Source organism: Myripristis murdjan, chromosome 24 (assembly GCF_902150065.1).
Source record: "Myripristis murdjan chromosome 24, fMyrMur1.1, whole genome shotgun sequence".
Lineage (NCBI taxonomy): Eukaryota > Metazoa > Chordata > Actinopteri > Holocentriformes > Holocentridae > Myripristis > Myripristis murdjan.
Window position 1 is genome coordinate 4,346,905 of NC_044003.1, and position 25,746 is coordinate 4,372,650.

Genomic DNA, 25,746 nt, shown 5'->3' on the forward strand with positions numbered 1-25,746 from the left:
TAAAGACGCAGATTTTGTTTTCCTGCCCTGTGAGCGTATCGTTAGATTTTTGTCCAACACCAACACGGCCTGTGGCGCGGCGTTGGTGCGCCTAACTGGACCCAGATGGCGGCAGCTGTTGTAAAGACTCATCTGCTTGGTCCAGAAAAAAATCTCGCTCTTGAAATATGGTAGCGCCGGCGCTGTATAATTGTGACATTCTTGCATTGTTTGATGTCCATGAGAATGAGCGGTGTGGTCTGCGGCGCACGTGTCGGCTGAGCGGACCGTGCATATGGTGCTGGCCCGCTCGCTGACAGATGATGTATTGAGGGGCCTGTGTTTGCTTGGAGTTAGGAGCTCTTTTAGAGGAAATATTTTGCCTCTGCGGCCTTGTTTATATTCTTACAAGATCTGGATACACGCTTTTAGGGCTGAGCAATGAGCGTGCCTGTCCGATGTGCTGTGTTTGATCTCTGCACTTTGTGGGATTTCCGTGGGATCTGCTCTCGGCGGCGTGGTTCTGCAGACCCACCGGCTGCATTCGCACAGACGAGGTTTTCAGCTCATCTGTGGGGTTTTTTTGGTTCAGGCCGATGCACATTTACTGCTGGTGTTGTGGCTTTATAGCACAAGATGTTGGATTGTTAATGACCCAAGTTCCTTTGCACATAGAGGTTAATTCTGCTGTTACCTTCAAATTTACCTTTTTTTTTTGTTTGTTTTGTTTTTTGTTTTTGATCAGTGAAGATCAACTTGACCCCAGTAATTTAAACCTCCAGAAAATGATTATAATAAAAACTGATATCGAAGTTAACATCAGATGCTTAATGTTTCTTGTAGACTAACTCAATAGCTCTTTAAATAAAACATAACCCCTTCCTTATACATTGAAATTCATGTGGGAATCATGTTTTTTCCTCCCAAATGTCACATGAACTGTCAGTTCTCACACTGCTACAGGTGTGTTTTGTCAGGTGAGGGCTCCAAAGCACAGGGAAGTTTTTTTTCAAGATTATTAAGGTCATGTTCTAGTTCCTCAGTGTCCAAATCAACTAAAGCACATGTGTGTAAAATGTTGATATTTCTTATTATACAGCTAAAACAGCGTGGCGGTCAAAGAGACCCCAAACAAACACTACAACGCTACAACACTGCAATATGTTAATTTTATGTTTACCCACATGTCCCTGTTAAATAAGGAAAAGTCATGAGAAAAAAAAATAGATTATTTGGAAATGCATCTTCCTTACAGCAATGTGTTAATATGAGTAAACTGAATTGAATTAAACATCTGAGAAAAACATATTAGCGTATTGCACTGCCATTGTGTTGTGAACAGATGATGAGGTGGGTGTACTGGTGTACTAATTAGAGAAACCTGACTAGATTAGATTAGATTAGATTCCAGTGGACCCTGATCCTGCAGGTGAAGCTGGGTTTCTGCAGCAGTGAACCTGCAGCTGAGCCAGGCCACACCGCAAGATGAGCTGCAGCTCGTTTTGTTGAGATTACACAGATTACACAGTTTACTGATTCTACTGATAGCAACACGGAGGCGCATGACTCACGCTGAGTCATCCTCCTCACCATCACACAGTCAAGTGTTTGTTTTTTTTTGTTTTTTTTTGCGTGAGAAAAGTCGTCCTGCGCTGCAAACAGAGGTCGAGTGTGGTGAGGCAGAGCGTCTGGCCAACACGCAGCCGTCTGAAGAGCTGGGAAAGAAAAAGAAAAAAAAAAAAACGAGAGCTGTAGATCCCACCTGCCGCTCCCTGCAGCACACAGGTCCGAGCTCCTCAGCGCCGCGAGCCGCTCCTTCAGCCGAGGCCATAAACACGAGCCTCTCCAGAAAGTTCAAGCTGTCCGTCATCAGAGCAACTGTGAAGTCGAGACGCTCTCCGGACCCTAACCCTAACCCGGACCTCCTGAACTGAGACCCGCAACAGTGCCCTCTTCAAAAAGAAAAGAAAAGACAAATCTTTATTTTCAAGCTTTAAATTAGGTCCAAAGTATGACGGCATATTAGGGCCACTGTAGTGAAAAAAAAAAAAAAAAAAAAAGTTATGGTGTGGGTGGAGGGTGGGGGGGATTATATTCATTATATTCCAAGAAAAAGGCGCTGAAATTAAAGTTGAACATTTATAAGAAAGCTTCACAAATTTATGTGAGGATTAAAAAAAACTTAAAAATTTCATATCATAAATTTCATCATAAATTTGTGAGTTTTACCACTTTAATTTCATAGAATATCCAAGTCGTAAATTTACAACTTTAATCTTGAAAATTCTGAATTTTTTCTTGAATTTTTTTCCCCGCGGCTCCGTAATTTTCCTTTTTGTTCCCCTACAATGGTCCCAGCACACCGTCAAATAATATTTTGAGGAAAACTCCAAGATTAAAGTCATAAATTTAGGAGAAAAAAAATACAAATTTATGAGAATTTTTTTTCTACCCATTCATTTTCTATGAATAATACTAATTAAAATAATAAGATAATTCTTCTCTCTTTATTGTAGCTTTAAAAGGAAACTAAAGACCTATCTTTGCAACCAGGCTTTTATTTTGGAGTAACATAACAGCCTTAGCTTTTCAGTTTAATCACTGGGTTTCATATTTATTTACTTTGGGTTTATTTTATTTTATTTTTGTGCTCTTTTAATCTTTGAAGCACTTTGGGCGGCATGTTTGTATTAAAAGGTGCTTTGTAAATAAAGTTGAGTTGACTTATGTTTTTAACTTATCTTCTATGGTTCTATGTATGTAATTACCTTCATGTCATGTATGATCTTTACCTGTATTTTGGTTTTTAACCTGCAGCACACTGGGTGAACATTGATGGATTGAGGCACATTTCATGCTCCTGTCGTATGAAACGCGCTGCGTAGATAAAGCTGACTCCGCCCTGCACGTTTACGCCTCAGTCACTTTGATTTTCAGGCAGATTTACTGCACTGCCACAGCTCAGAGGCCGGCCAGCCTCCCTGCTCTTCGTATGCAGATTTATGAGAGGCCTTAAAGCACTGCTCATGCTGCTGCCTGCACACACACACACACACACACACACACACACACACACACACACACACACACACGTCGACATGGCTGATCCGGCCGGTCGAGGTTAACAGGCCTCACTGAGTAAATCTTCACTCTTGGTTATTTAGTGCTGCCTCACATTGGGCCTGACGTTTTGCCTGGAGGGGCCGGAGGGCTGCGGGCCGGAGAGCCGCTGCTGCACTCTGAACCAGCTGGCTCTCAACCCGCGGGTCGGGACCCCCTTCAGGGACCACAGGGTGACTTCAGTGGGTCACAGCGAGAGTTCAGGAATGTTCCTATCCCTCCACCGGCTCCCAGCTGCTGCTCGCATCAAATTCAAGTCCCTGACCCTCGCCGACAGAGCAGCCACCAAACCTGCTCCTGCCTACCTGGACTCCCTCTTCTGGGTTTATGCCCCCTCTGTCCCTCTGTGCTCCTCCATGGAGCGACGCCTGGAGCCTCCAGCACAACGAGGCCCTGAATCAGCAGCTGGACTCTTCTCCTCTGTGGCTCCTCGGTGGTGGAACGAGCCATCAAACTCCATTCAATCAGCAGAGTCCCTCTCAGTCTCTAAGAGAGGGCTAAAAACCCAGATCTTCAGGGAACACCTGCTCATCAAACGGAAAAAAAAAAAATCTTCCTTCCTCTCTGCACTTTATGCACTCCATATACTCCCTCTCTGCTCTGCCTTGTAACTCCTCTGTCCTTTGGACCAGAACCAGAGATTTATGGCACTTGATGTCGTTATGGATCTTTGTTTGTTGGTGTATAAACATCTCATATGTACGTCACTTTGTATAAAAGCATCCCTAATTGTAATTGTAGTTGTAATTTATGTTTCTTCAGTATAAGCACTCATCTTCAATACAGGTACAAGTGGTATTGCAGACTAAAATGTTGGTTTTTTACAGTTTTTGCATGAACGTCTTCAAGTGCAGTCATCACGATTGTATCTCGGTGATAAATGTTTTTATTTTACTTATTTTTGTGCAGTAGCTGTGTTTGGACGGTGTGTGTTTTCTCCTCTAATTAGTCAGGTGAACCAGCCTGGAGAGGGTGAGGGCGGCTGGTTTGGTGTCACACTCTGTCCTCTGTTTGGACGAGCTGCAGATCCAAAGGCTTAAGAGTCTGCACTGCATCAGCGACCCCAAGCAGATACACACACACACACACACAGAGCTTCATCTGAGACAGCTAATTTAACACAGAGCTACAGTGTGTGTTGCTGTTTCTGGAGCTTTTTGAGTTTACACTGCGACTCGCTCGGACAAACAAATGTGACATCACGGTGTGTCTCCATGATGTCACCTGCACTTCCTGTCACCTTCCTCACCGCTCGCCGGCTCAGCTGCCCTTTACTACAACCACTTGGTGCTCACCTGTCAAGGAGGCCAAGCAGAATAAATACACACAGCATAAAGGATTTCACTTACAGCTGGTTAATGAAAACGCCATTTGCCGCTCTGTGCTTTTATATCTCTGGTTTGCTTTTATCAGTGTCAACTTATTCTATTACAACTGTTATCCTTTTTCCTTTTTTTCTCTTCTTAATCTTTTTACGTCTTTATTGTCGCATGGTTTTTATTTTACTTTGTACAGCAACGGGTTTTACATTTCAGGTGTGTGGAATAATTGTCTTTTTAAAGACATAACCATGCCAGTAAAATGTAAATAATCTTTTGGATGCCCTTTGACCTTTTCAAGGACATTTGGGCGACTTTAGATCCTCAACAATCTGCTTTAAACTCAATGCAGTGGTGAACGCTCATGCTACATATTTTATAATTCTCCACTACAGTACCTTATTGTACCTCATCATTATATTTTTAAACAATCCAAGGTGAAAGGCACAATAAAAAATAAACAGAAAAAATAAATAACAGTTTTGTATAAAATGTTCTTTATGTGTCAGATCAGCTCAGCTATAAATTTTTAACATTTCCCATGATCCATTGCAAGAAAAGCAGTGACCTATAATTCCCTTCTCTATCATTTGGTTACAAGAAGAAATTAGACTTCATTTACATACTTCATTAAACACAGTGCATGATTTAAAAACATCTAGGATAACATCATCACCGAATCACTTTTTCATTTCCATAGATAGATCATCATCTTCAGGCCCATGTGACTCACCCCGGCTGTGTTTACATGCAGGGAGAACTGTAAACATCACAGCTGGATCAGAATTAGCTCACCCTGCAAATATGACCCACCTGCTTCAGTTACCTGGCTCACTTCCCCTCCAAACAAATCAAATCTCCGCCTGCTTCCACTTCCAGGTTTCAGGATGTGGAAACTCAGAGTTGCACAGTGTTACAGTTTGGCCTTGTTCAGACTGCCAGCCCGAATCTGTTTTTTTTTTTTTTGTTTCTTTTTTTTTTTCATCATGTCCAGATTGTGTCCATATTTATGAAATGTGATTTTTGCAAAACAGACACAGACCACATTTGGAGGAGGTTTGAAATGCGATTCCAGTCGGATTTCTGCAGATGCGTTTCAGTCCGGACGCTCTGGACACTTCGACTGGATTTCAAACTGTCTGTCACATCACAGCAATGTCAAATCCTGAGTGAGGGATGTGCATCAGAGCGGCTGAGCAGAATCCCTGCTCACGTACTGCTGGCACTTTGGGAGAGAGAAGCTTCTGGACATTTCTCCTGCTTCTGTGTTAGAAAGCTGCATCATCAGCGTACGTAGTTATTGACGCCTATTACAGATAGGTTGTTGATGTCTGGACACACAAATCCAATCTGATCACTTGTGAGTAAGAGTCTGTCTTACAGATCTGCTTTGAGAAACAAGTCTACTTTGCCTGGAGTCTGACAAGGCTTTAGATGCAGCTCTAAAAAAGCGGAACCACCTGCTGGGTATCCGTCAAAGAGGGCCGAACTGATCACTGCCGGGGTCAGGGAGACTGCAGGGAATCAAAGGATCATGAAAACACTTCACAAAACTGAGAAATCCTTGAGGACACAGTGATAATGTCCCCAGTATCGCCTTTACCTTCCCTCCACAGCCGTAAAACTTGGCAAACATAAAATTTCAACCAATACAATTCCTGTACTCCCGCTGTCAAAAATCTCTGCAACATTTTTCAAATCCTTCATCTACTTCCAGTCTGTTTAACTTCCACTTCCTCCTCCCAATAACAGGAATGGTCACATACTCAGAAATGCAGGCAGTTTTTCCTTCTCATTTAACTCAGACACTTTTAAAACAATCCCTCCCTGCATTATCTCCCATCCCGACAGCCCGTTTTATCTGGAAACACATCAAATTACAGCAGCAACGCACCAGTGAAATGTTGTTTCCTGACTGTGGCTGGTAACTGATTTATGGAGCGGTCAGATTTATGTTTTTGCCTCGATGGATTGAGAAAAGGAATGTGACTGGAGGAACGTTAACATTTTCTTATTATTTACAATCACTGCGTGTGTCTGTGAAGATTCCCGGTCATCCAGGTCATGTCAGCCTTCTGTCGTGGGGACTCAAAGAAGAATTATTGCCTCCTCCATCTTGGATTTTTTCACTTCTACCAGGTGAATGCTGCAAAATTACACAAAAACTGAAGCTGAACTTGCAGAAACCAGAAACATTTCTTTCTTCATTTGTTGGATTTTGCCTGAGAGTGGAGCTTTCTGTAGTTCTAGTTTGACCGGTTTTACTCCATGCATGTAAACACAACCACTGGGCTCGCTGAAACTGTACCGTCAAATCCACAACATGCTGAACTTTACATTAGTACGTACAACTACAAAGCCGATCTAGCCTCTGTCGATCTCATTTACACGGTGAAGAGGAGGAGCAGCAGAGTGGAGAGTAAACAGGACGGCAGGAAGTGACGCTGCGACGGGCCGCCGCTCGCGTACAGGAAGTCGTCTCTTGCTCGGCACTGACCGCAGCCGTCGCCGCAGAACGAACAGCTGCTCATGTTTCGCCTCCAGGACGACTTGTATGTCTTCTCCGTCCTCCTCCCTGAGGGGAAAAGTTTTTAAAGGAAAGGTCAAATGTCTATGTTCCTCATGTGTGGAAGGAGGTGTTTTTGTAAGCTGGTCTGTCTAAAGTAATGTGTAGACCTTGAAAAGAACCTCTGACTAAAAGGTTCTTTGTGGAACCAAAAACAGTTCTTCTGTGGCATCTCTCTGAAGAACCATTTTTGGTTCCAGTAAGCACCTTTATTTTTCTGTGTGTTGTTCAGTAGCAGTAGCAGTAATTTGTAGATGCATGAATAAAGGTACTTGCAGTAGTAGTAGTAGCAGTAATAGTTGCAGAAGTCACAGTTTTTGCAGTAACAGTAGTAGTGAAAGTGGTAGCAGTGGTGGTGGTAGTATAGTATTAGTAATAACAGCACTAGTAATGGCAACAGTATAAACTGCAGTGTTGGCAGTAGTGTGAACTGGTAGTAGTAGTATTTCCTGAAACTCTGTATAAATAAAGATAACTGAGGTGCAGTCTTACGCGGTTCATAATAATCATAGATGACAACAGCTGCATCCTGGACTTTGGCCACTTTGTGCTCCATCACCAGAGGAAGCCGCACACACATCTTCTCCCGCGTCACCTGCAAAAACATTTACATTTTACATTTTAGCCAGTTTGCAAAAACTGATTCAATGCGAACAGTTAAAAAAAAAGCAGATTCATACATTGGGGGTTTCGGCCTCATCCAAGCTGATTTTCAAGAAGCCGCTGGAGTGACTTTGCCTTTAGAGCTTCTCATATCAACAGATGTTGTGGTTTGTGTTCAGTATTAAAAGCTTGTGAACGTCTGAACATCACTGATCTTCAGTCATTATAGTTTGCTTGTTTTTTTTTTCAGTGTAATTTTCAGGTAGTTTCTGCTTTATTTACTAAATTTTGCTAATATTCCAGTATTTTTTTTTTTGTCTAAAATGCTCATCACCATTCCTCCCCCCCATGTTTTTGGAAAAAATCAAATGAACTTGCACAGGTTTCAAAAGGTTACGTTGTGTCATACTTGAACACTGACAAATCGTGGTATGATTAAACCAGAAAGAGGAAAATGTTAATAATAATAATCCCTAGTGAGCTGAATTAAAGTGAAATTAAACTATTCCTCATTTTGCTGAGGACCCCTTGGAAGCCCCGCAAGGACCCTTGGGGGGTCCCTGGACCCCACATTGAGAACCACTGTCCTGCATCACCAACACTGCAGCTGAGGGATTAGAAAAGGTGACAGCAGCCCTCTCAACCCGACTGAAAAATCCCTCTGATTGAGGCTTTTTTAGTCTGATTTTCAGTGGAATATTTTTGTTCATGTAAATGCAGCTGGAGAGCCACAGGGGTTCATGGGTAAAAATGATAAAATGACGGCTCGTGGCTGAAAGGTCGTCGGTTCAAACCCACAGAGCGCAGAGCAGAGAGCTGAGAAAAACTACTGTGACGCTTCTCGGCAAATTAAAAACCACAAAGTGTCCCGGGACGCCCGCTCAGTGACCAGCAGGGGAAGAACTGGTTGTTGTTGGGTCGCGGCCCAGGCCTGAAAAACAAAAAAAAACAAAAACCCCAAAAAACATGTGAATAAAATGTGAGTGTATGAATGTGAGGAAGAGGAGCGGAGTGTGTTCGGTCGCTTTCCAAGGGCAGACGATGTGTTTTCTCAACTCTGGGTGAGGTCAACCTGACAATATGTTTTTGTTTTTTTGTTTTGTAATTGGAAATATGTAGTGTTTGGGCTCTGGGACTGAAAGCGTTTCACTCGGGTCTCAAATCAAACCAAATAACCTTAAACTGTGGTGCCAACAGAAACAGTGAAGCTGTGGCTCGTGTGGGAAAATCAGGGTTTGAAAAGGTTTCAGAAGCCAGAGGCTCACCAGAGCTTCTCAGCCAATAAAGAAACCATGAAATCCTTCAGCTGAAGTGAAAATATTAAGATTATATAAGCTGGAGTTAAGAGGTTTTCACATGAGAGCAGCAGATTAGACACATATATATAGTTTAGTATGTTTTGTATGTCTTTAAATGGGTTCATATCATCATGAAATTACATAATATTGTAAAATTACAATAACCATGTCTGATGTCTTGATTAATGACACCAAGCATGTTTGAACTGCAAATTTTAAGTTAATATTTTAGTTAAAATCAGTGCTTCAGTTCAATGTGATGAACATCAGTTGGATTATTTAAACATAAATGATCTGATATTGATATATCGATGTCAAAAATTGTCCAGTTGATTATAATAACACAAAGTGTCCCCCACACTGGATCTCCCTGTTTCAGACACTGTGGAGTAAAGCGGCGGTTCTCAACCTGGGGGTCGGGCCCCTCAGGGGGTCATGAGATAGTTTTTGGGTGCTGCAAGATGATTACAGAAGACAGAAGGGAAAGAAAAAAAAAATAGTATGCAAATTATCCTGAGAATTTTTTCAGATGTTGCTCCTTTTTATGTTTTTGTATGAAACACAGAGTAGATTGAAAACATGAGACGTCAACTGATACGACCTGAAGAGAGTTATTTTTACTCTGCAAGTAGGTGTAGTTTTCTATTAAAGGAATACTCCAACATTTTGAGCATAATACCCCTTTTCCCAGATATTGGACACCATTTTTTCCTCTGTACGTCAAGTGGTTCAGTTCCTATGGGTAGCATTTCCTGTTAGCTTAGCATAAAGACTTGAAGTCTATGGGAGTCGTTAGCCTGGCTCAGTCAAAGTGTAAAAATAAACCCTCCAACAGCTCTGAGGCGTCTGATTCTCACGGTGGATCATGTGGATCTGAGTCTTACTGAGTCCAGGTACAGGACGACTTTCCTCGGCGGCGTCTCCACCCTCTTGATCACGTCACCGGTCCGGACGCCGTCCTGAGCCAGGCCGAAGCCGCTGAGGAGTCCCACCTCCAGGACCGCCATGCCTGTTGCATACAGACCCGACGCCGGCAACAGCCTGCAGGCCGAAACCAAACCAAACCCAAACATCATGTGACTGATTTCAAAATCACTCAGGTCAGAGAAGCTCCAACATGTTTTTATCTCAGCAGGAACACCAGGAAGCACTCATCCCAAAACTGGGAAATACACACACACACACACACACACACACACACACTGACAATAATAATATAATAAAGGTATTAATCATAATAATAATAATAATAGTAATGATAACAGCAATGATAGTGATGAACAACTATTTTTCTAGCAGCTTTTAAAAAACAGATTTTTTTTTCCATCTCATTAAAACAAACAAATGAATAAAAAATAATGTCTAAAAATAAAACATAAAAAATTAGCCAATTATAAATGTTAAATTAAAAAAAAAAATACAAAATACAAATGCATATAAAAATGCATATAAAATTTTAAAATCGTACAAAAATGTAAGTATAGAATTAGATGATTTCTTACAGGAAACCAGCAGAATATTTTTTCTTTTTCTGTTCTTATTGAATTTGTCTTTTTTTTCAGGTGTTCCTCTTTGCAATTCACATCTGGTATTTTTATTGTTTTGTTTTTTTTTACTGGTTTTTATTCATTATTCTGCCTTACGTCTTTTATTTATCTTGTTTTATTGTTTGTAAAACGTTTTATGGCGCTGTTTGAAGACGCTGTATAAAGAAAGTTGTGCGTCAGGATTGGCTCGGCCGCCCGGTGCAGGTGTGCTGGGAGCCACCTGGTGCAGATGAGCAGCCGGGCCGAGTGCATCTTCGTGTCGGACAGCGCCACCTGCAGGTCAAAGGCTTCGTGCTCGGCGGCGTCTCGTCGTCTCCTGGACAGGCGCCGGGCGTCGACGTTGTAAAAGACGTTGAGCTGAGAGGAAAACAGGGAAAATGAAAAGAGGGAAAGGTGAGCTCCTCGCATCAGAGCTGCAACTGATTAGTTTCTTTGTTGATTGATATATTGATTATTGCTTTTAAACTTTAACGTGTGCAAAACAATGACAGATGCTCATGGGAAGTGATCAGAGTCCTCAAATGTCTTCCTTCGTCTGAATAGCGGCCAAATTTTTTTTTTATAATGATATTGACAATGTCAGACAATGTTTGGCATTTACTTAATAGATGGCAAAAGCTGCCGATCAGTTATCGAAATGATATTCAATTATTTTCTGTCAACACACTAATTAAATAATCAATTCAATGTTGTAGCACTAACATGCAGCCAACTCTTCCACTTAGTTTCAGGATAATTATATAATTTGATATCACACATGAATACTAATCAAATTGTTTTGTTACTTTCATTTTGTTGCTTTATCACTTTATTAACTTGTCTCAAGAAATTAAAGCCAAGAGACACCAGCAGGAGGCGCTGCTTTTAGAGACTTTCCCCACAGTGCCGAATATGAGGTGACCTTTTTTTTTCTAGGATGGCGAAGGGATGAACTAATTAATTTGCATTCATTCTCTACCACCTGTCCATAACGTTAGCTATAAACTAGGTTATGTCAAAAACCCCTAACCATAACACTTTACTGAACCAAAAAGCCAAAATGTCCACTCAAATTGTAAAAATGACTTTGCCATCCTGAGAAAAAACTTGGCTAACATGAGACATGAGGACTTCACGCCTCGTACCTGAATCAGGGCGAAGCCTTTTCCCTCTGCAGAGAGCCGCAGGTTCAGCTCTTCCTCCACGTCAATCTGAGAGGTAAATCAGACAGAAGGTGCCAAAAATGAAATTATTCACCAATCTGAAGCTCGGATGAGATAATCCCAGTTGTTTCCAACTTTTCTTTAAATCAAATCTCATTTTCTTGATCCTAGTGGGCTGATCTGCCTTATTCTGCCTCGTTTCAACAGATTAATAACTGTTCCCAGAAAAAAAATCCCTGAAACAAGTAATATATAGAAATTCACTCAGGCTAAACCAGTGGCTCTACAACATTACTAGAACATTTTGCTTAGAAGCTGCAACAGAAAACCAACAGCTATCACACGATAACCCACCTTGTAAAGAATCTAACATTACAAATAAGAAATGAAAGAGCTAGAATCAGTGCCTCCTGAGCAGATTTATTTTTAACTCTGTGGCCAAAACATTTCAGTAAGTCACTGGTTCAGGCATTTAAAATAAGAAATATTCATAGTCCTGCTATTGTAGTTCCGTTTCATGTTTTATTATTATTGTCTCTCACATATTCAGAATTTATTCTCACATTTTTCCAGTTTCAGATTTCTCTCATGAACCACCTGTAGTACCTCTGTGTACCACTAGGGGTACCCTCGTTTGAGAAATGTGGGGTTAAACAACCAATCAGAAAGCTCTAACTCACTCGATCAGTTTAGGGACTTTAATCTCCTCCCAGTCAAACCCAGGTGAGACCATCCCAGCGTACCTGCAGGTTCTGCTGAAGCAGCCGGTTGGTCCAGTGGATGTGGAAGGAGGAGGAGGAGGAGGAGGAGGAGGAGTTTTGGCTCACAGTGATGGTGAGGTCGAGGTCAGGGGGCTGGGCGATGGAGGCGGCCGTGGACAGCGCCTGCAGAGCCACCACCGTGTCCTGCCGGGGGGAACGGAGGCCACAGTCAGACACCTGGACTGTTCACACAGAACGACTGTCCCCGAAACGTTCAGGGGATTTTTCTCCAAACCTGATCCAAGACCGGAACCCAACAGGCATGCTTTTGTGTCCAAACTAAGGACGCACCTGAACCTCAACCCGTATTCAAAATCTAACAAATCATGGCTGTCTGATGAATAAATTACCCTTATGAACATTTTCTCTACAAGTCTGGCTTTATATACACTACTCACAAAAAGTTAGGGATATTTGGCTTTTGGGTGAAATTTATGGAAAATGTAAAAAGTTCATGCTACAGTGATATTATATCATGAAAGTAGAGCATTTAAGTAGAAGCATACACTGGTGATTTCCTCATCTCAAACAATTTCTTGAAACAAAAGCCAACAACAGTGGTGGGTATACCACAACAAAAAATGTCAGTGTCAATAACTTGTCATGTGCCCTTGAGCATCAATTACAGCTTGACAGCGACGTCTCATGCTGTTCACAAGTCGACTTATTGTCTGCTGAGGCATGGCATCCCACTCTTCTTGAAGGGCGGCCCTCAGGACATTGAGGTTCTGGGGTACAGAGCTCCGAGCCTCTACACGGCGACTCAGTTGATCCCATAGGTTTTCTATGGGATTCAGGTCTGAGAAAGTGCAGGCCACTCCATTTGAGGTACCCCAGTCTCCAGCAGCCGTTCCCTAATGATACGACCTCGATGAGCTGGAGCATCAAACACCTGATGTGAATTTTGCCGTTAAACTCCTTGTTAGAGAACAGCAACTTGTGCAAAAAGTACTGAAACACTGAACATTTGGACATGTGCATTCAAAAGTTTACAGAAGGTCACATTAAGTTCACCTGTAAAGGTTAGAATGCATTTTAGGTTCATCCTGAAATTTCACCCGAAAGCTGAATATCCCTAACTTTTTGTGAGTAGTGTAATATATTGACATACATTTCTAACCCGACTTGAATAAGAGAAACACCCCCTGCAGCTGATTGGCTCTGAAGTTCTCCAATTCAAACTAGCAGTTCACAACAAACAGCTGATGATGACCATGCACACAGGGTGGTGTTCCTTATAAATAAATATAGCTTTAATCAGCAGGAATTTCAGTCATTTTATATTTCTTTGGTTAAAATCCAACGATTGAAAAAAAAAAAAAATCACATGCTCTTTTTCCCCAAATCCAAATCCTAATAATTTGAACAGGAAGGTGCCCAGAACAGACAGCAGAGCCATCATTTTTTATTTACTTTACTCTAGAGGTTCACTAAAATAAAGCTGCCGTGACCGAACCTGAGCATAATTTCAAAATTTTTGCCTGAATCCACTCTACTTCAGGGACACGAGACTGAGGGAAATCTGAGCTGCCAGTTTCTCACTTGGAGACGCAGGAAAGGCTGTGTTGTGAATGAAAGCAAAGCAAAGAGGAAATCTGTGTGTGTGTGTGTGTGTGTGTGTGTGCAGTCGCTTGACTCCCTTTGACACTCACTCAAGAGCTTTTTGCTATTTACAACTCTGTGTGTGTGTGTGTGTGTGTGTGTGTGTGTGTTGAAGGTCATTACTTAGTCACCACATGCCCAGACGGCCACAGTCTCCTGATGCGACACAAAACGCAGACATGACGGTGCGTTCAAGTGACAGATTGGAAATTTCTCCGCCGGGCCGGGATCAGCTTTGTTCAGCTTGACGTTAATGTGCATCGTGGAAAGTCAGATTTCCGCCGCGGGATTCAGAATAACACATCGCTGCTGTCATGTGAGAACTATGTGATTCCACGGTCGGTTCATTTTTCATTTTGTAACCTCAGCTGAAGGATTTCATGCTCCTCTGTGGGTTTGAGGCTTCTGAAGGTTTTGGGCGACGTCGCAAAACGCACGGCGGTCAAACTGAAAACAGGCTGCTTTTCCTGACTGGGACGCTCTCTTATTCAAACCCACTTTGTCTTAACATTACAAAACATTCAACCAGTTAAACACAGTCCTGTCTTCCCTCGGCATAACACATGCATGAGCTCATATTACATTTTAAAGGCAGACTGAAATGGGAGCTGTTCATGTTAACCCCTCAGGTTGCTGCCAAGGCCAATAATGCAATGTAATGATGTAATGTTATGATGTCAAATGTACATAAAAACATAAACAATAGAGCAAAGTGTTGTTATTTTTTGGGTTATGATGAACTCCTGAGGCATTTCTGAGTCCATTTTTTGAGAATCGAGTGGCATTCATTGTTTTTTTACCACATCATAACAAGGTGAGAAGCCATCCCTTTAAAACTTTACTGGTGGTGTGAATGAGCAGCTGTTCTCTGACCCAGACCCGGATGTCCCACTGAGACTGACCCACAGAGGAGCTGCAGGACGGGGACAGAGACTCACAGCGGTCCCCTGTCAGAGGATTGGACAGCAGGGCCACGATGTCTGGAACGGGACTGTCATGTGTTACAGGGCTGCCCCACCCTACACGCTGAACACGCAGCTGCGTAGGGCCTCACGATCAACGGGGGGCCTCATTTTGCCCGCGGGCGTGGCGCGCGCGTCGCCTGCGGTATGCCACTGACCAATCAGTGGTCAGATGCACCGACACTGCTGCAGGTGAGGAGAGAGATGGCTTCTAAGAGGCATTTTGAATCTGGAGCAACTAAGAGGGAAAAAAATCAAAACAAGAGGAAGAGTGGGTATGTTGTTGAAATAAATGTTAAACTTTGTGGCGCTGCATAAACACCTTAGCTGCTCCTCATAATGAGACAGAAGAGAGACGACTGTAAGTCTCTGTCTAAAATGAGGCCTGGAGGTGACATTTTCCAGCAGCCCTCTTACCATTTCTTGAATGTCTTGCTAATGCATTTGTCTGCATTCACCTCTGTGACAAAGGAGTGGTAAAGTGACCAGTTGGTGGTCGCATATTAGTTTAAGTTTATGGCTTTCTTAAACTTTCTTAAAATTGCATCAATAAAGAAGATCAATTTAAGGCTATTTGAATTGAATTTATTTAATTCATAACACACATGCTTGTTTAGTTCACTGACCTGCTTTCAGATATTTGTCAGGTTGAAGGTACTTTTTTTTTCTTTTGTTGAATTTTTTTTTTTTTAATTGATGACTATTTGTGACTCAGATTTATTTATTTATTCTAGTTTGAGGTTATGTTTTTTTAGCTGACGCATACAGTACTGCTTATTCCACTTACAGTACTTTGTTCTTACTGATATAGTTTGTCAAGTTTAATGGAATGTCTTTGTGCCGTCATTTTATTCCTATTGTACATCTGGGATTGTGTGGTTGGCGGGAAGTGTCACGCCAAAAATCTGGTAATTTTTGATTCGGCCGGGGGAGTGGGGGCCTCCAAATAAAATGCCGCTTAGGGCCCCAATCTGCCAGGGGCAGCCCTGATGTGTTATAACCTCACACTGTTGCTAAATTACATTAGTGTGTGAACTAGGGCTGCACGATTCTTGCTTTTTCTCTCTAACAACTGAGGTCACAATTCTCTGATAAGATTCTTATTCTTTCAACAAAAATATCGATTGCACTCCAAGATGCTCAAGTAAAAAATTTTGTAAATTATGCAAGCAAATTATGAGTCCTTGTGCATCATCGTCGGGTTTAAAACCTGAAAAGGTTTTTATCGGAATGAACACAACATCAGTCTCGCCCTCACCACCGGGATTTTCCTCAGTGTTGCTAGTTTTTTTTTTTTTTTTCTTTTGTTTGAAAATGTTCTGGCTCCGACTCCTCCGAGCGGCCTGGCTAAGTTTCTGTTCTGACTGCCTCCTTCTGGCTTGTTCTACACGTGCAGGGCCGGGTTGGATTGCTATGGTATGGCAGAGCGCTGTGAGTCAGGAAAAGAGACGAAAGAACGCTGATTGACTTGTAAGATTGAAGGTTGTAGTGTTTTGCTTTACATTGTGTGTACGGGACTGTCCAAAGCAAAGAAGGCAACACATGAATGCAGCGTGACATGAATGGACAGGCTGGTCAGCTGCTTTTATAATGTTCAATCCATTTAAAACATAAATTTGAATCAGTTGCTGTAATCAGCTTATTCCCGAGCCCTAATGTGACCATTTTGACTCCCATCTTGAAAATCAGTGGCTGTCTGGGATGCCTAAATCAGCTGTATCACATGCCGTGTGCCGGTTCGAGCGTGCATTCTTCTTCTGTCCTTCACGACCATCTGACCTGTGTGCTGCCGTATCCTCCCAGGTCGTTCCGCTGCCGGCTCAGCCACTTGACGAGGCCGAGGTTCGCCGTGATGTTGCCCAGCTCGTGCAGCGCCAGCAGCACGTAGGACGCCATCTCGATGTCTGCCGAGCGAGGCTGCCACGACGCCGACAGGCCGGCGTCCAGGGACGACCAGAACGGCACGCCGTCTGCACCGAGGACAGGGGTCAGAGATACAGCCACGGCCTCATTTGTATGATTTATCGACCAAGCAGAGGAACTCACTGGAGGACGGAGGCTTAGGGACATTCAAAAACGCACAGAGGCCGTTTCTTCAATGAATCCAAGGCAACTCTTCCAGAAACATCTGGTTTAAAACTAGCTTGCTATGACTGTGGTCAAGAGAGCAGAAATGAAAGATTTTCCAAGAGCCGAGTGCCATGGAATCATTTTAAGATTTGCCCTCTCGGAGGCGTCCAGATGATTAGAGGAGTAAAGAGGGAAACTCTCGCTAGTTTTACAGTTTAAGAGTTTTCAAAAAAACTGTTCTAAAACTAGTTCATCCTAAATGACTGGAGCCAAAAGACGAGAAAAGGAAAAGTTTGATGTCTTGGATTCATTGAAGAGTTCCTCTTGTCACTTTTTTGGACACAAACATTTTGAGAAACAAAAGACAGACATTTGAAGATGTCATCTGGGATGCACTGGGCAGCATTTCTCAAATAAGAAGGATTTAGTGAGCATTGTTGGTGCAATAAGCTCATGTCAATACTTGTGCTTAGTTACACTTTCACCCCAGCAGTCATTTTCTCACCATCTGCATCAGACGACTGTGTGGCCTCACAGCAACAATTCCAAGATTGCAATATATCAGAATGACAGAAGAATAATAGTGTCTTGCTTTCAGATTTTAGAGCAGAAGTGCACACCAGAGAGCAGAGGCATCCAGACACTCAGAGAAGTGATGAGGGAAAGTCTCCCGTGAATCCAGGATGCTCAACTCTGCGAAAAAGGAAACTTTAAAAACCAGTTTGCTAACAGTGCCTGAAGCCAAGATCAGAGAAATAAAACATTTTCCATGAACTGACTGCCTTCAAGCTGTGCGGTGCAAAACTGAGGGCTGGTTAATGTGAAAAAAAAAAACAAAACACAAAAAACATGGATTAGGCATATAATTTATCAGCGAGTCAGACAAAGGGAACCATGTAGACTTAACCCTCAAATTTTGTGTTTTGTCCATTTTTTTGTCAGTGGAGTCTAAAGTCTAAATTCTACATAGTGTGCCTTTACTTTAAACAAATCCAATGAGGATGCAAACTTTCTACCTGCAAGTGGGATGAGATAATCCCTCGATACTAATCTACATGTCTCATTAAATTTCTTGAATCAAGTGTCACTATCAGAATGGAAAGGCCTAGAAACCGGTGTGTCACTCACTGACTTACTGACTTACTTTTTGTCAGAACAGTGGAGCCACCTAGTGGTGACAACTAAACATTCATAGAGATGGGAATGAGTTAGGGCCACTACAGGGAGGGAAAAAAATGACACCCAAAGGAAGGGAGGTCATATTCCAACTTAAAAACTCATTCAGAAATTTATGACTTTACAATCACAGAATTTTCATTTTTTTCTCATAAATTTGTGAGTTTTTGTCCTGTACGTTTATGAAATTTTTCCTTGGGTAAGTACCCACCCGCCATAATTTTTTACGCCGTCGCAGATCTGCCTTATTCTGCCTTGTTTCAACACATTTATGTTTGTTCCCAGAAAAAAAAAAAATCCTGATAATCTGCATTGGAAACGAGTGGGATTATCTCATCCCACGGGCAAGAAAAACAAGATTTGAACTCTGAATACGAGACAAAATGACATGTGTTTTTCTTTATTAGTTATTTTGTGGTTGGCCTTTGGTGGTCCGATGATTCGACTTAACCACCAAAGACGATGTATCTCGCACACACACACACACACACACCCACACCCCTCCCACCCCTATTGCGTTACCTCTCACGTCTGCTCGTCCAATCAGCTCGCTCACTGCTGCGTTGGCGCTGGAGCTGCCGGCCAGAGCCAGGGCATAGCTGAGCAGACTGAGGCTGTAGTTGCTGGAGATGCTCAGAGCCAGCCGGGTCTCCAGGAACATCAGGGCCTCCGACACCTGGCTCGCATACCGGTCCTGACGGACGGACACACACACACACACACACACACACACACACACACACACACACACACACACACACACACACACACACACACACACACACACATACAATACACTGAACGTGGATGGCAAACACCGAGGAGGCTTCATTTATGAGATCCGTCCATAATGAGGCACCATTTCTGGACGTCCAAATTTGACCTGAAAACGTCTGCTAGACTCTTGTTGTTGTTGTTGTTGTTTTGTTGCCATCTGCAGCCACATTACTTTTTCCAGCCTTCCCTCCTCTTGTTTTTATAATGCTCGTTAGGAAACTCTATTGATCCCTGTGGGGAAAGTGGACCGCTGCAGCTGGACACAGCGAAGTTAAACAGAAAACCAGAAGATACTCGGCAGAGCCTCTGCCTCCACCAAACACTGACCGATTCTCTCATCTGAAAAGATGCAGCTAACGGTTTAGATGTATGTTTGTTTAACGGCCGTCTTCAGGACTCGATTATCTGGAAAAGTGGCATATGAGTGCAGCACTGCCCTGTAACTCCCAGAAATGCATCTTAAATTACTAATAAAACAAAACAAAACAAAACAAAACAAATGTCCACTGGCACACAGGGGGTTCCCAGTCTATGATAAATGTGAAATTCCCTGACTTTTCTATGACTTTCCATGGTTAAAATGTTACTTTTATAAATATAGAACAAATTTTTCATTGATCAAAAATTTAAACCCATTTCAGATTTGGAGGTTTTGTTAAAAAGCATATTATTCTTTTACATTATATTCTGTGGGGGAAGTGAACATAACATGACCACCATAATTAAATGTTTAGATTGATAAATAACGACTTGCTTATGTTTTAAAGCTGAGGCTGGCAAAATCTCATGATATTCCATGTCTCCCTGACTTTCTCTGTCTGGAATAGACTTTCCAGAAATTCCACAACCTACTTGACTCTTGAGCCTGCAGCGTATTTGATTTAGACCGTCCTGTGTGTTGGTTTGAGAACACCTTACTTAGTTGTCCTCATAATGAAAAGGCATAAACTGTGAGATTTTATTTCCTTACTTAAATGTGCAAGGAGAAAAGCTACAACATATTTTACAGACAAATGATACAACTTTAACTTCAAGGCCGGACCAAGCCTGACCTCCCTGCCACTCAGCACTGGGCAACAGGGACGGTCACAAGGAAATGATGTTATAAATTATACATAATAATAATAATGCTTTATTTATATAGCACATTTCATACAGGGGCTGTAGCTCAAAGCGCTTTGCAACAAAGCTAAAAAACAAGAGAATAAAACAAGCAGTTTAAAACAAGTCCAAATTTCTGTGATAAAACCAAGCAATCATTTGAAAACCAAAGAGTATAGGCAGTAAAACAAATGTCAATAAGATATATAAAAGATGGAGATAAAATAAAATAAGATATAGAAACAGCAAAGTATGTCGAAACAAAGGAAGACATAAAAATGTAAAAAAAGGACATAAAAACTACAAACATGTAAAAGAACAGAACAAAACAATAAAACAGGAAGTGAGACAGTTAAAAGCAATGTTGAATAAATAAATTTTCAGTTGTGGTTTAAAAATGTTCAACAGAGTCTGCATCTCTTATAACCTTGGGTGGAGAATTCCATAATTTTGGTGCTGAGTTAAAAAGGCTTTGCTGACGATTCTCTTATTTATATGATTGTTTGTAATATGATTATACATCTGCTCTATATATACATATTCTATTCTACAGATATATTTTGCAGATATGTTTCATCATACATACAGTCTATGCTAAGGTTCAAAGGTGAATGTTCTATAATATTCTATGGAGATTTTTTGGTATATTTTATTTAATCACGGATACTAGGGTCAGGGTTCAGGCTGCTGCTGCTGTGACGGTGTGGAGGAAATTTTCTCAGCACTAACTGAGCTTCGTTTAATCGCCTCAGCCGGCCTGAGTGCTGCTGCTGACCACGTCCATTCCTTCATGACCACAGTGGACCATCTTCTGACTCACCACGTCCCAAAGCTCAGATCATCTCAAACTGGTTTCTTGACCATGACAGTGAATTCACTGGACTCACATGGCCTCCAGTCAGCAGATCTCAGTCCAGCAGAGCAGCTTTGGGACAAATCTGCAGCAGCTGCATGATGCTGTCGGGTCAGTATGGACCAAAATCTCTGAGGAACTTTTCCAGCACCTTGTTGAATCCCTGCCACCAAGAATTAAGGCGGATCTGAAGGTGAAAGAGGGTCCTGATAAAGTTGCCGGTGAGAGTATATTTTCCCTCCTCACTTTAGTGCAGTCCATCCATCCATCCATCGTTGTAGTTTCGGTGTGATTTGGCAAGGTTTCCACTCCTTCACCATGGAACAATGGCTTCGGATGGGGATTGTTTTGTTTTTCGGCGCTCAAATCATCCAATTTACATGTGGAAAAACTCAACAGCAGCAGCTCTTTCCAACAATAACGACACAGATACCCGACATAACTCACAGCCCTGGGGGGGGAAGAGTTTCAATGGGAACTATTTCCAGCTGAAGTGTCTATCCTGCCCCAATATGTATGAATTAGAGGTGAATAGATGCAGCTTGACAGCTCTTTGGAAGAAAATAGTTCTCAGTGAAGCTGTTCATCCCGGAGGCCTGAGGATTATGCTGGGACAGGCTGCACTAACGGGGTAGGTGGGAAAATATCTCGTTTCCAAACACAGAAGAAATGACCACAGCGGGTCAGGTGCTAGACAAAATACAGCTCAAAAAAGTGACCTCTCTCCACCCGAGGTTTCATTTAACGCAGCTTTTCCACTTTAGATGAAAAAATGTCATATGCAATCCTAAATATTATTGGCTGATGTTGCTGTGTGATGTTCTTAAAAGCAAGACCTACCTTTTTAGTCTGGCTTTTAACTGAATTTTAGTTATATATTTATGTATTTTAGCCTGTTTTCCATTTTGGTGTATCCTTTTATTTTCTCAATTGTTTTGTTTTAAAGCCCTACATTGTATATTACTGGTTTTTCTCACTTCTACAGATTTTGTCTCTTTTAGTTTTTTTATTATTTTATCTTGCACTCTTAACCACTCATTTATTTTTATCTACTGTGTGAAGTTTTTATTGAGTCATTTCTTTATTTATTTGTCTGTTTGTTTAGTTGTTAATTTTCTCCTTTTCACATCCTACAACTTTCATTTTTTGCTATTTTGAGTTTTATTCTTTTCTTATTGGTTAAATCATCCTGCCCCTGCTGTTTCCTCATTGCCAATTGATGATATTTATGTTGGCTTTTCCTTAGATCTTAGATTTTTAAGCGGGTGCAGTCGGGGTGGGTTTTATTGTTTTAATGTGTGAAGCGCCTTGTGTTACATGTATTTGTATGGAAAGTGCTATATAAATAAAGTCTAATTGATTGATTGCTAGATTGTGTGATGTTGTGTTGACTCCCACCTTGATGCTGCTGTCCTCCAGCAGAGCGATGAGCACGTAGGCCGTGAGGGCCACGGGGCCGTCCAGGCCGCCCTGCAGCGCCGTGTGAATGACCCGGCCGGGCTCCTCGAAGCTCCCGTCTGCCCCCTGCTGGGCTGCCAGCCACGCAGCGGCTCGCTGCACCACCTCCTGCTGGATGAAGACGAAGCTCCTGGCCTGAAGGAAACAGCGCAGCACGAAGGCAGAGAGCCTGCGGAGAACATCATCATCATCATCATCTCCATCATCATGTGTTTTACTGTCTGCAATCAGTATTACACCTCACACTGTCCTGATAGGCTGTGTGTGAAGTCTTAGTGCTTATTGTACTGAGTGTTTGGAAGAGGCAGCAGAATGACATCTTGGATGGAAATGCCCAGGTCTCATTAGCCGACTGTCCACTGTCTCAAAAAACTGTCAAGGCTGGTTATATTCCCTTTCTGTTTTTTTCGGAGCCAGTTTCCAGCTGCTGATGGTCCAGAGAATCCCTATGGGCCAGACAAGCAGCAGTCCTGGTCAAATGAGGACATGAGGGCTCTGCTCGCTGTCTGGACAGAGGACGTCCAACGCCAAATTGCCGCTGTTTGACGAAATGAGGATGCTATATAGTGAGAGAGCTGGCAGCCGTGGGGACATGTGATGTGCAGGTTAGAAAGCAAGACAATGGGGCTATCAGCAGTGGAGAGACGGCTAAAGCGACCAGGTGTGGCTGATACGCTCTTCTATATTTATAAAGCAGGTAAACCCTCAGGCTGAAAGGACGCTGCCCCTCAGCCTGTGGTGAGTCAGTGTGAAGTATCGGAGCTGCGGTTGTCTTATTTCTGTATTCAGAAGTTTCACTGTTTGTTCTGATGTTGTAGCCCTTACTCTTTCATTTTTGTTTAACACTTTTGTCAGATTGTTTAATTTTGTTCCTTTTAAACTCCACTGTAGCTGTGTGATAACATCTCTCAGTGACGTAATTCACTGTTGGCCATCAACTTTTAAAAAATGGCACTAGAGACAGTGTATATCACCACTCTAAGGTTTTAAACAGTGTCACTGTGTTTTAGACTGTAATTCTGCTTTAATGAAACTGCATTTACTTGCAAAAAAAATAATGAATATCCTCAATCATCCTGAGCTGCAGTACATTTCAGAACGACCATAAAGCACCAAACTGCTGTAGCTTTACTGCAAGGCTGCAGCTTAAAAAAAATCAAAACGTCAAGGAAGCGCTCCAAACCAAACACACAAAAGCCAGAGTTATCACAAGTGATGCTCCCGTACCAAGAGCTTCCGGACGGATCGCTGTCTCCGAACGCGCTGAAGGAGCCGTCCGCTCTCTGGAAGGACAGCTGTCGCTCATAACCTGGAGAGGACCAAGACAGGCTCTTTAAAAACACCTGTCTCACCCTCCGAGTAAAGACAGGTGATATTCTCATACACACACACCTCTTCCACAAAATAGATCAACTTCAAAATATATTAAAAAAAAAATAATAAGACCAAAGAATCAGCAGATTTCAGCTGCTGCCGTCATCAGATTCAGATAATCAGATTACATTAATCTGACTAAAATCCTCTGATTTCAATGATGTATCGTCGGCTGGTGGTGACAGATCAAACACAATCCTCACAACCAACCATCATGTTAATCCTGCCAGCCAGCAGATTAACCATTAAGGTTACTGATGATTGACGGAAAAAAATTCCAAAAATGTGTAACCTCATCAGTAAGTTAGCTCGGTTAGCGAGTCGACTTTCCAAGTTCAAATTAAAGGCAGAACGAGTAGGATTCATCGTTATCTGTCATCAGATTCAGATAATCAGATTACATTAATCTGACTGCAACTGAAAAAAAAGAATCACAAAACTAGGAAACTAGGAATTACATTCTTATACATTGTTTCATTTTTTTCATTTGCCACACATCCATGTGCCCAAGGACACACTGGTGTAGCTTTTTTTACTTACTTTTCATGTTTATCAATTAATTAATAATAAAAAAAAATAAAATAAAATAAAATAAATAAATAAGTAAAGACAGCTTGAAATGGACTCTTACTTTCTTGATTTGATATACTTGGGAGAGAAATACTATTTTATTTTGAAGGGACAGGTGTATAAGAGAGGATGTTTAAAGATTTGTGAAGGTTTTATTGGTCCAAATTTTAATTTACAGCCACTGGAGCAGGATGACGTCACTGTTTAAAACGCTCTGTTTTACAGGACGTAGAGGTCATGTGAGGTCATTTCATGGGGACACACAAAAAAAAAATCTTATTAATTAATTACCAAAAAGAAAAAAAAAAAAGATTTTAGATATTATTATAAATATCCATATAAATATAAATATTGTGAATTTACAGACACAAATATACCTTTAGATACCTTGACATACAGACTGATTCAAATGACTGGTTTGTACATTTTCCTTTTCTTTTTTTTTTTACTATCAGTCTCTCTCCGTGTGAACGTACCTGTCACCATGAAGGCTTTGGCTCGCTCGGCGGTCGCGGCGTCGGCCTGTCCCGTGGCCGTCAGGTACCGGAGGACGTAGATGTTCGGAGCAAAGTTGATCATATTCTGCTCCCCGCAGCCGTAAGGCATCCGGACCAGCGAGCCCAGGCCGGCGATGGACGGAGCCAGGATGTCACCTTCATCACCGCGGAAACCAGACGAAACAGACCAGACGAAACAGGAGGGGGGTGAGCAAATGTTTACCAGAGGGTGACAAACAAACAGAGCTGAGCCAACCTGCACATTCAGACGTGCTGAAGCAACAACAACCACATCCCATCCCATCCCTTCCCGTCCCGTCACGCTGGGAGGCTGATGAATGAGGTGACGGACGTTTTATTGTTGCACTTAACTCAAGATGGAAGATTTAGAGATACAAACATTTACAGAGGAGTTAAAAAGCAATTTTATTAAAAAAAGACAATGACTGTGAGAGGAGAAGCTCTCATGTTATGAAGCCTCATCCTCTGCTACAGTATCTGCCGCAGTACCAAGCAGGGATGGTAATTAATATTAATCGATGAAGGATCAATAGGCAACAATCATTGTAATTTGATTGACAGAGCAGAGTAAAGTTGCCTGGCTGTGACCTGAATTGTACGATGTGAGGTGAAGGTATCAGATTTGAACACTAGAGGGCGACTGTACTGGCATGTTCAGACCAAACGCGTGTTTATGCGTCACAGACTCGGGCTAATGTGGCCACCAATTTTCAGCCCAAAGCGAGAAATTTAAACTTGCACAAAAATGAGGCAAATTTCATGTGTTCATGTCATTTACGTTGTGGAAATTCAAGTCGCCCATCGCGAATATATGTCTAGTCTTTGCGTTGACTTTAAATGTTGAACTGCACCAACTTAAAAACTCGTTTGGTCTGAACACACTATGAGGAACTTTGGCTTTGTGTTGTGAGTTTGGCGCCCCCTGTGGACAAAAGCGATAAGTGTTTCCT

The 25,746-nt window shown here is 42.1% G+C and overlaps 1 protein-coding gene across 1 annotated transcript in view; it reads right to left on the minus strand.

Moving 5' to 3' along the window:
- Positions 1-6,802: 6,802 nt before the first annotated feature.
- Positions 6,803-25,746, minus strand: part of cd109 (CD109 molecule) — a 42,257-nt gene continuing 23,313 nt past the window's right edge. Inside the window, exons 24-34 of the mRNA XM_030047806.1 lie at positions 24,755-24,931; positions 23,562-23,643; positions 22,275-22,503; positions 18,668-18,839; positions 16,679-16,869; positions 12,318-12,479; positions 11,557-11,622; positions 10,653-10,789; positions 9,770-9,926; positions 7,477-7,579; positions 6,803-6,993 (exon numbers count right to left, since the gene is read on the minus strand). Coding sequence (XP_029903666.1) covers positions 6,803-6,993; positions 7,477-7,579; positions 9,770-9,926; positions 10,653-10,789; positions 11,557-11,622; positions 12,318-12,479; positions 16,679-16,869; positions 18,668-18,839; positions 22,275-22,503; positions 23,562-23,643; positions 24,755-24,931 — 1,667 coding nt within the window. The remainder of the gene's footprint in view (positions 6,994-7,476; positions 7,580-9,769; positions 9,927-10,652; positions 10,790-11,556; positions 11,623-12,317; positions 12,480-16,678; positions 16,870-18,667; positions 18,840-22,274; positions 22,504-23,561; positions 23,644-24,754; positions 24,932-25,746) is intronic.